This window comes from Styela clava, chromosome 10 (assembly GCF_964204865.1).
Source record: "Styela clava chromosome 10, kaStyClav1.hap1.2, whole genome shotgun sequence".
Taxonomy (NCBI): domain Eukaryota; kingdom Metazoa; phylum Chordata; class Ascidiacea; order Stolidobranchia; family Styelidae; genus Styela; species Styela clava.
In genome coordinates, this window is record NC_135259.1 from 7,627,590 (window position 1) to 7,638,891 (window position 11,302).

At 33.5% G+C, this 11,302-nt stretch overlaps 2 protein-coding genes across 4 annotated transcripts; both read left to right on the forward strand.

Moving 5' to 3' along the window:
• The first annotated feature begins 760 nt into the window (after positions 1 to 760).
• On the forward strand, positions 761 to 5,489 carry LOC144428290 (single insulin-like growth factor-binding domain protein-2). Of its 3 annotated transcripts, XR_013478245.1 has the most exons (6): positions 761 to 830; positions 1,001 to 1,370; positions 1,672 to 1,785; positions 2,275 to 4,574; positions 4,892 to 5,080; positions 5,363 to 5,489. XR_013478245.1 is itself a non-coding variant. In XM_078117315.1 (5 exons), the coding sequence occupies exons 1-3, from the start codon at positions 1,325 to 1,327 to the stop codon at positions 2,319 to 2,321; spliced, it is 207 nt and encodes a 68-aa protein (XP_077973441.1). In that variant the 5' UTR covers positions 768 to 1,324; the 3' UTR covers positions 2,322 to 4,574; positions 4,892 to 5,080; positions 5,363 to 5,489. The 3 variants fall into 3 exon arrangements, 2 of the variants coding, with proteins under 2 accessions (XP_077973441.1, XP_077973440.1); XM_078117315.1 differs by having other exon boundaries at positions 768 to 1,370; XM_078117314.1 differs by lacking the exons at positions 761 to 830; positions 1,001 to 1,370; positions 1,672 to 1,785 and having other exon boundaries at positions 3,053 to 4,574.
• A 3,208-nt stretch (positions 5,490 to 8,697) lies between these two features.
• On the forward strand, positions 8,698 to 10,083 carry LOC120337370 (venom protein 302-like). Its single transcript, XM_078116744.1, has 3 exons — positions 8,698 to 8,890; positions 9,435 to 9,623; positions 9,952 to 10,083. The coding sequence occupies exons 1-3, from the start codon at positions 8,757 to 8,759 to the stop codon at positions 9,956 to 9,958; spliced, it is 330 nt and encodes a 109-aa protein (XP_077972870.1). The 5' UTR covers positions 8,698 to 8,756; the 3' UTR covers positions 9,959 to 10,083.
• The last annotated feature ends 1,219 nt before the right edge of the window (positions 10,084 to 11,302 follow it).

An 11,302-nucleotide genomic window follows, 5' to 3' on the forward strand; every position in this document is an offset into this window, starting at 1 on the left:
ATGTGAGCTGTCGCGTTCTGCTAATTGTAATTGACAAACAATGTGAACATCGAAAATTACCTGGGTATTTACAAATAAAATTGGTTGGGTATTGAAACGCGTCTCGCAGCATAATTTTAATGTGATTAGGACATCACAATTGTATTTTAACTTTTTTGCAGTGTATTCAAATTATTTGGAAAGTTCAACAAAAAAGATGGACCTTGTCGTGCGGATAACATTTGTTGTCGTGGCGTCGAAGGTCTTGAGAACAATTGCACTGCAGGACAAATGGTAAAAACTGGTTGCGGAAATTTAGTAAGAATTCTAGATGATGGACCAGGTACATCCGGGAAATTAAGTTCATCAGATTGTGCTGTAGTGAACAAAATATCCAACAAGTTGAGTACAGATTTGAAAGGTAGGGAAATTTCGACACGACATGAACTATCTATGCCTGAAGATGATCTGTCAGAAGTACACGAAATGCGTGTAAAATACCATAGAATGTCAATCTTAAAACGTCTTGAAAACGAGAAAAGCTCTATGTCAATTGATGTAAATGCTGTAGGTTCAATGGCGGTTCAAATCCCAACTTTAAGGTACCCTCCAGAAATGAATTATCGACTATTACAGGCAAATCGAAGTATTGATATGCTTGAGATTGGAGATCATTTGAAGGACGATTCAATTTCAGAAATTACGACTGAAAAAACGTTTCATAACGTCAATGGAACAGATCAGAGTGACCAAGTTATTTTGTCTAATAACTTATTTTGTCTAGCACACTCGGAGAAACAAATTAAGAAAGTGGTGACTCATCTACTGACGATATTGCGGATCAAACATCGGTATTAGGTTTTTTTTTAAAAAAACTTCACGTGACTTTCTTCTATCCGAGAATAAAATATTTGAAGAAAAAGTTTCTCCAGTGGTTAGATAAAATTGTGACGTCATTAAAAAAAGAGCAGGAAAGCTGAATTTGCAGAAGTTATCAACGAAATCAATGACAATTTTTTAGATGACGAAAGCAAAACGGAACTTGACGGCAGGGTTTCAGAAGACATCATTATGAGGAAAATTGCTTAATTGCAGCGAAATCGAGAGGATTTTCCAGTACAACAATCATCTCTGACGTCATTTCTGGCGGAAGAGCTTACAGTGGAAGGATTCAAACCTCAATCTCCAGACTTTTCATCTACTAACATGCACAAAGAGGACGACACCACTGAAAAAAATCCGCTACTGCCGGTTGGGTGTTTGTAAATTTCCTTGTCCCAACATCGGCAAATATGATGCTGAAACACAAGTTGAAGAACGCAGTTTGGCAGATAAAGAAAGTGTGATGTCTCATGCTACCGACCACTCCACCTATCAAGCCTATTTGAAAGGTAGGTACAAAACATATTTTCTATCGATATACATAAAATAAATATTTGTATTACAACATAAATCCTGATGCGTTTTCCTTCTCGATTGCGCCATACCATATTGATAAAAACCCTTGAAATAGCTTATCAATATGCTAAGCTCCATCTATCTTATAATTATTTAAACACGAATAGCCTATTTTGTCAATAAATTCAGTTTTGGTAATATAATTAGTTTTTGAAGTTAGGCTCAACGTTTTTTTTTTATTTCTTTTCTTTTAATCATAAAAATCTTCCAAAATAAGCGTGAAAATATTTTCAGACGAGATCGGTGAAGTGCGGGACGTTGCGAGAAGATATCGTAATATTTCTGTTATACTGATGATGATCAACATATTACTGTTACTTGGTGTAATTGGTGGAACGGCATACACAGGTAAGATAAATGTACATACCACTTAGTACGAGTAATTTACCGCTGAATGAGCACCTTTCTGGCGGAAACGACTGAAAGAAATCCGTGTGGTGGCGCTTTTTTTTAAATCAGTTAATTTATAAATAATGCAATCGGCCCAAATGAGCTCAGGAAAAAATTGAAAATCAATGAAATAAAAGTTATATATCATAATATATCCACCTTCAATTAATTACTAGAATTCAGAAGGCATACTGTGAGTGTGATTGAAACTCGATCTTAAATAGAGCTTGACACGCCGGACTTTTGCACAAAATTTGAAACTGAGGTATATCTAGTCAAATTTGTTCCATCATCAAATTATTACGTTGTTCTTGATGGCTAGCACCAGCTGATGGACATACCTAATCTCTTCTAGAATTCCCTAAAGCTCAGTTCTTCGGCCTACATTGTTCCTAATATTCATCAATGATATTCCATATGATCTCATTTGCAATTTACCTAATTCAGCTGACGACACAACATTTTACATGAAGTCTCGACCCTGTGTCCGATAAACAATGCCGTTTGGATCTTGCTAATCGTAGGAAACAGACTTGTCACGGGGTTCCGAATAAGAGGCGCAGTGGCTGGCAACTATTATATTGAAAAGAAAAGTCTTGTCGTCAAATCAATATATCAATTCTGATGTAGCTCCAATTCCAATTTCGGGAAATCCTAGAGTCTAGGACAGGGTCGTCCAACCCGTGGCCCGCGGGGCACATGTGGCCCACCGAAGGTCCCCGAGTGATCCGCGCGGTTTTATTCGAATCACGATGCCTTTCACAAACTGGGCCATTATTGAAATTTCTAATAAAAAAAAATATTCTTGGTCATTCAATCGCTTGAGAAGTACCACCCAGCTATTGGAAGCTTATTTCTTATTTATGTCCCTTTGTGAGCGTTACTGCTGGAGAAAGATGCCTTGTATTTCAATTTTTTTTTCTGTGAAGCTAGAAAAGGTAGTTTTTATGACCTTAATATTTGATAGCAGTTATTTGTACGAGCAAGTTGTTTTGTGGATGAACCATGTCAAATCCCCCGCGAGATCACTAATTTCTGATAGTCATATGAAAAATTCGGTATGCATGGCTGCATCGACTATCGCACCGAATATGGACAAACTTACTGAATGAAAGCGGTGTCATACTTGAAATTAAAATATCTATGTGTGGTAAAAACTTTTGACTTAACTGTATCTTTGTATTTTTATTGTTTTTATAATTTTGGTGTGATTATTTTTTATTTTTTTCAATAATCAGTAGTCGGTGTAGTGAAAGCTAGAACATAACAACCGTGTCAAGTGGCCCGCTCAATCATTCGTAAACTAAATGTGTCCCTTTGGCCAAAAAGGTTGGACAACCCTGGTCTAGAACCTAGGCAAATAATCTAAGTTCGGCTGGTTGGTCTCACCATATCAAAAGAATTGACTTGGAATGAATATAAAACGTCAGTGGCTCGAAACGCGTCAATGAAATTTGGATCTCTTGGCCGTGCACGCCGATATTAGTCCCGCGGAAGCATACTGCACTTGAAATCACCAATACGTCCATGCATTGAGTATTGCTGTCATATTATGGCTTGTGTACCGTTTTAAAGTTTTAAACCATCTAGAGTAGACCGAATTCAAAAAAGAACTGCGCCCGAACTACAAACTCCTAACCACCAAAGAAAAGCTACTTTGCTGTGCTTATTTACAGATATCATAATGTGAACTGGCAGAACTTGTTTCCTCAAAGAAGTTTCCACTCGTCAAACTTGGTTGAGTGAACAAGATAGTAAAAATTTTCATTTTCGCCTAATATTTATTCAATTCATCAATCAAACGAGATTATTTTAATTTGATCTTTGCTATCATTTTTATATGAAATGATTGAAGAAAATTGACCGTGATGAGATGATTCATAATTATATATATGTTAGTTTGAATCAATAGTGTATATCTGAGAAATATAATTTCTCGTTACCAATAATTGATTTATATTACTTCGTTCGCCACATTTGTATGATTAAATTGACAACTAAAGCCTGTATCATAAGTTACAACAAATACCAATCGAAAAATAAATGCGGGGACATACAATTCTGTGAAAATTTGTAGCATGAATTCATTATATTTCCAAGACTTATTCTGACAAGACTTTAAATTGAATAGAAATGTTTACGGACATCGTGGAAATGGATATAATAAAAGTCGTAGTGTTGGGAAGAAGGTAATTCTAATAAATATTATGATATTGCTTTGAAAATCTCTCTCTATATAATCCTTTGTTCAAGCAAAAATTTTATTCTTTACAAAAGCTGTAGTTTAGTACTGCAGACCGTGTAGCGATTTGAACATCATGGCTTCTAAATTTTCTACTAGCGATCCTTACGGTTTTTGTAATTCGAAAACGAAAACAGGCAAAATAAGTATTCATCTTCATTAAAAAATTGAAAATAAATTTTGTTATCCAGAAAAGGGGGAAGACATGCGAAAGTTTTGCGTAACATATTGCTTTTGCTAAATTTGTCATAAGATCGAGGATAAAACTTTCGAGATAATCGATATTTCAATTTCATCCTTTGAAATTATTTGGTTTTGAATATATTTTGATACTTTTATAGAATATTATGTCCAAACTAGATCGAAGCATGAATTGGAAAATACTGTTTGCTTTGTGCAGCTTTGTAGCATCCACAAGAGCATTGACTTGCCCTGAATGTGGCAGTTTCCCCTGTCCACAGGTATTATGCCAGAAAGGAAGTTCATTGGCAAAAGGTGTATGTGGGTGAGTATTTGAGTAGTGATTGTTTGGTTTTTTCAAGCGTTTTTTTTTTAAGCGTACGATGTGTACGACTAAGTTATAATGGAATCAGGATAGTCCCACACATGACATCAAGTTTGCATCAGTACGCTTTATTTGCACGTTGCCGCACATTAAAAAAGCCAATGAGACTTCAAACTTGATCGTGTTTCTGGCATATATTCGTTTGGTGGCGATCTTTCACAAAATCATGGCAGATCTGGAAAGCTATGTAATAACCTATAAAATTACCGCATTAATATCTGAGATTGCTTTTTTTTTAAATTTTATATGAATTACAGTTGCTGCGATGTATGTTCGAAGCAAGAGGGCGATTCATGTGGCGGGCTATGGAACCTTGACGGAACTTGTGATTCTGAAAAAAATCTGGAATGCTACTATGAGCAACCTAAACCGATACATCTGAACAATGGAGAGGTCATTCACATTAGAGTGGACAAACAGAGACCAGGAATTTGCAGAAAAACCATGTGAATTTTTTTCCATTCAACTTTTATTCAATAATGACATATTGACATATTTTGTCATCTTTGATTCTCCCTGTGTCAATATATTAAAAATAAAATTGTGTTTGTAGTAGAAAATTAGTAGTAAAGTAAAAGGTTTGGAACCCAATAATATGGAAATTACAAATAAATTAAAAGCAATTGTCAATTTAGCCTCTGATACGATTTGAAGAAAAGATAAACAATATTATTAATATGTTTTACGACATACTTAACCTGCTCAATAATATCTATTCACATCTCTAGATCGTAAGGTATGGAAAAGTTTCTGGACGACATTTGGTTTCAAGATAATAGGACGAGAATCTATGGAATATCAAAAATTTGAAACCGATAAGAAAGATTATTCTGTCCAATAAATTCCATAAAAGTGGCTCTGTTTTGTTTTTTCAATTTGGGCTTAGAAAGCGAAAAGTAGAAAATGTAAGGAAGCACTAATGTGGGCATTTATCTCAATGGAGTGTGATTGGGAGAGAAAAACATTTTTATGAAATGAATTTTATAAATTTATATGCAAAAAAAAATGATAAACGTTCAGGAAGACACGTTTCGCCGTTTAAAATTGCAATAAGACGCCAAATATATATAACACTGCGGCTACATGGAGCAAAGTAATTTTGTGTCTATACTCTCATGCGACTGGCGACTTGATTTAAATGCACATAACATCAAAGCAATTGTTTTCTAAAGCGATTTGTGACCAGTTTTAATTTGGATTTAATATTACAATTACAAGAGTATATTAAAAGATATAGTGGTACCTAACAGCTGCAATCTAGTGGTGTATAGCGATTTTGACAATTATGGCAGTTATTGCGTCATAGCCAGTGGTGGGATTCAGCCGATTCGCACCGGTTCTATAGAACCGTCTCACGAAATTTTATGAGATCAGCGAACCAGTTAGCATTACTGAAAAACATGACTTTTTGCAACAGAACCGGCTGAAAAGTATGACATTTGTGTGATGGAACCGGCTGACAAAAAATTTGAATCTCACCACTGTTCATAGCATATTCAAGCTTTCATACAAATTTAAATCTTCTGAAAAAGTTTCCAACAAACTGATATATCTCACATATTTGCGTTTGTTTAAGAATATGAAAACAATAAAGCGAGCAATGCTGAAATATCGGACATGGATGGCAAATAACTTACGCCAGTGCCGGTAGACCTTACGGTAGCGACTCATACCAAAATGTGTCGGAACACCGACGTAATTCATCAGGCGTGGCGGGATAAAAACGGTGTTCCTATGAATAAGAATAATAAAGCAAAATTTTGGATGAAACAATAGATCTCATCGGATTCAGGGAAATATGAGTACAAATAAAAATGATAACGTTTTAAGGGCAACCACGGGAACCTTTAAAGCAATTGGTTCTAAAGAGAAAATCGATTTTTTTTTGTCTACAACAACAACAACAAAAAGAAGATTTCTAATTAAAATAACAAGAACATAACGAGAATATCGGTTGGAAACCGAAGACTTATCGATCGATAGTTAGGGGATCCCCAAAACAGAAACTGCAGTTTCGATTCATCCGCTTTTGTAACTTGCGCACTGCGCATCGCACACACACATTCGGCGGGTTTCAAAATTCTCTCGCTTTACAAAAATCTAGATCACTATATCAGTAATTGATTGATAACTCGCTAATTATACGACATAATTCGTCCAAAATCAATAGGCTTCTGGTCCGAGATAAGATGAATGCACATGCAAAATCTGGAGCAGATTCAATCTCGCTTTCGTGAGATATCGCGTGCATCTAACAGACACACAGACATACAGACAGACACACATACAGACAAATACCTATCAATATACTTACCGATCTTAAGATCGATAAGTAATAACAAAACTTACTGTAGATCCATCTCATGTCTAACAAAATGAAATTGTAGCACTGGCCTAAATTAGTATCGCCATATAAAAGCGGATTCACAGCTGAATTGAAAAATATTCAAACTATTTTTGTCTCGCCATATATCAGATAAATTGTACAGACTTAGAATTTTGTTTTAGATGATTTGTACAGATTTATAACTTTGGAACTGTCATGCGTTCACCCCAAGATGATAATGTATGCACTCAAATGTAGGCCAGAGAGTCATGTGATGCATTCTGCCTCCAGACATCACCAAACTCATTGACAGGTTTACCATCTCATATAAATTGAAATTATGTAAAATAAAATAACTCGATAGTATGTTGAAACAAAAATAGTTAATGTATTTAAAATTTTGGGATTTTAAATATTTTGTAATAAAACACTTACCTCACATTATAAGTTATTGTTTAAAAGCTAGCATACTTGTCAGAAATTTGGGAAAAAAATAAAAGTGCAAAGAAACAATTTAAGAAAATGTCATTGCTTACAATAAAGATAACTCAACATATTAATCACATGTACACCTAAGTTCATAAAAATACTCAAATGCAGTATATATTTTGCTATGACCATATTTTCATAATTATTAACCCTTTCAGTGGTCGGGGGTTAACATGTAACAAACTATTTGTCTTTACGCTATGAAATTTTTTGTGTATATGAAAAAGTATGCAATTAATAATTAATTGTGTTTAATAGTTATAACCAACAACTATCTTGATTAACTACTACAATTCTATAGCTGAATAAAATCATTTCAACAATCATTTTTAGAGTTTGTTCTGTAGCTATCGTTTTTATACAACAGATGCTTTAAGAGATTTTACCTTTATTGTATGAAATGTATCATAGAATTATTTGAATGGGTAACTTCCGAAATTACATTTTGCATCTAGAAGACTACAATTTACTGGTAAGTTCAGGTCAACTGCTCTTAGTAATTGATCGTTTCTAAATGAATGGTATTTATGTTAGCTTGAATCAAGACTGAATTTAAAATAATAAAAAAAATGTATCACCATTAATTCATTTGTATACCCCAGTCATTCGTATTGACCCCTAAATTCTGTATTATGAGTTGCAAGAATCAACCGAACAACATAAATGTGATTGCACGGCACATTATATTTCTGTGAAATTTTGTAGCATAATCACTTGGGTTTATATGAAAGAATTATCTTTTAATTGGTGGTTATACTCTTAATAATATTTTAAATTTCATTTATTTCCAAGACTTATTCTGACAAAACTCTAAATTGAATAGAAATGTTTACGGACATCGTTGAAATAAAAACCCTGGTGTTGAAAAGAAAGTAATTCTAATATTAATTATAATATGGCTTAGGAAATCTCACTCTATATAATCCTTCGTTCAAGCATTTAGTTTTTAATTGTCACAAAAGCTGTAGTTTAATACTGCAGACCGTGTAGAGATTTGAACATCATGACTTCTAAATTTTCTACTAGCAATCCCTAAGATTTGTGTGATTCAAAAATGAAAACAGGCAAAATAAATATCAAGTTAATTATAAAATTTGGAAGTGGAACAATATTTCATAGTTACCCAGAAAAGAGGAATGAAATCCAAAATATATATACGTAACTTATAGATTTTGCCAAATTTTTCATAATATGGAGAATAAAAGTTTCGAGGTGATCGATATTTCAATTTCATCATTTGAATTTATTTTGGTTTTGTGTATATTCTGATACTTTCATAGAATATTACGTCGAAACGATATCGAAACATGAATTGGAAAATACTGTTAGCTTTGTGTAGTTTTGTAGCATCTACAAGAGCATTGACTTGCGAGAGTTGCGACACGTTCATCTGTCCAGAGGTATCATGTCCAGATAGCTCATTGGTAAAGGGTGTATGTGGGTGAGTATTTGAAAAATTCACTACTTATTGTTTGGTTTTTGCTCTGTAATACACTTTAAGTGCATAATGAGTACAATTAAGTTATAAGTAAACTAGGATAACTCTACACGTGGCATCTATCAGTACAAATCATGTGTACTTTACATACAAAAGCGAAGCCGATAAAGTTTCAAAATCAACCGTGTTTTTAATATACATTCGTACGGCGGCTCTATCTATTACACAATTACGATGGAATTCGAAAACCAATAACTTATAGATGTATCATTTTGGTATAAAAACGTTTTTTTCCTCGTGAATATATTGGTTATATTGCTTATATAAGTATTTGAAGATGTCAGAATATTATGGTTTACTTTGAAGCAACTTCGCTATTAATCAATATGCTCTCTAATAATGCAAACATTCTAGAAGGTTATTGATATTATTTATCATTTAATTTTACAAAACTTACAAACAATTCCTCTAAATTTAAATGGACATCAAAAACTAGATGCTTATTTGTTTTATCGTTACAAAAGTTTTGTTTTATAAATAAATACAGTTGCTGCAATGTATGTTCGAAGCTAGAAGGCCAGTCATGCGGCGGAATATGGCACCACGGCGGAAAATGTGATCCCGAAAAAAAACTGGAATGCTACCAGCCTAAAACATTACCGTTAGTTCAGGCTAATGGTATTGTTCTTCATGTGTTTTTGGACAGACAGAAACCAGGAGTTTGCAGAAAAACCATGTGAGTATATCCTCATTAAATTCGAGAGATAGTAAGATTTTGTCTTTTTAAATTGGTGAATGATGTGTCAAAAAATTGCGAACAATAGTTATTGTACTAGAGTAAAAAATTCAGGAAGTTTCAAATAAATTAAAACAAATATAGACTAAGCCGTTGATACAATTTGATGAAATAAATGATTTTTAGAAAATAAAAAAATCTAAATTTATATGTTGAATTTTGGTAATGCGATATAAATTGTATGACCTTAGAAGAGACAAATAATATCATTAATATGTTTTACGACATTCTTAACGCAATCGTTAACCTCATCTATTCACATTTCTAGATCGTAAAGTTCGTGGAAGAGTTTCTGGACGACATTTGGTTTCAAGATAATAGGGTTCGAATCTATGGATAATCAAGAATTTGAAACCGATTAGAATGATTATTCTGCCTAATAAATAAGATTCGATGATCGGTTTTTCTTGTTTTTTGAATTTGACCTGAGGGAAAGAAAAGTAGAAAATTTCAGGGAGCGAACATATGGGTAATTATCGAGATCGAGAGTGATTGAAAGAGAAGAGCAGTATTTTAACGCTTTTCCATCGCTTCATTTACTGTGTTTTATAAAACGAATTGTAAATATTTGAACGCAAAAATTTCTAAACGTTCGACGTGTTTTGTTGGCTTTTGTAATCAGTAAACTATCACAACCACCATAAGGGTTTTTGCCAGGTATAGCGGCTATTGCGTCGATGCTGCTTTTGAGGGTTAGATTATAGTCGTAGGACGTAGATGGACGTAAGGTCGTTATTGAATTAATACTGCTTCTGGAAGACATAGCGCCACCGAAAGGTTGAGACCTAGTTAGATATGACGGCGTTAACTATTATGGAGACTGTGGTAGTTATTGCGTCATAGCTTATTCAAAGTTTCATTAAAATTAAACCAAGCCGCTATATCTCACATATTTTTATTTGTTTGAAAATTCCAAAACGAAGCGAAATTCTCTCACAGACCTAAATTGGTGTCGTCACCTAAAATCGGATTCGCATCTGGGATAAAAAAAAATCATAAACGACTTGTGCATATTTTGTCTATAATACCATATGATTTGTATAGCCTTCTATTAGAATATTGTTAATGGATTTGAAACTGTTATTTGTTTACCCAAAGATATGTGATATATTATAAAGTAGCGATAACTTACTGATTTGTATGAACTCAAATGTAGGCCAAATAGGCCGTAGGCCGAACTCACTGACAAGTTTAACCTCTCTAAAAAATTGGAATTATATAAAACAAAATACCGAGAATGCTGAAACAAAATTGTTACCGTATTGAAAGTTTCTGAAAGAATTAAAGTTGTTGTGTTTTTTTGGCATCTTATAAAATTTCCCAAAACGATTTCCTTACTAATACGATGAAAAATAAGAACTGTTGACGATATTTGACAAAAATTATTTTACTTAAAGGCGATGTCTGTGAATCACTATTCTTCTGTACCTATACTTAATGCAAGAAGTCTGTAGGTTGAATAAAAGCATTTCAATAGAAATACTGTTTTTTTTTCAGTTAGCATAGTTCAAAAAAAATCAACTGAAGAAGTCCTATTTTTTATATGAGATGTTGCTCGGTATTATATTAGTGGTTACATTTTAAAATGAACTTTTAAATCTAGAAAATTTATTGCTAGG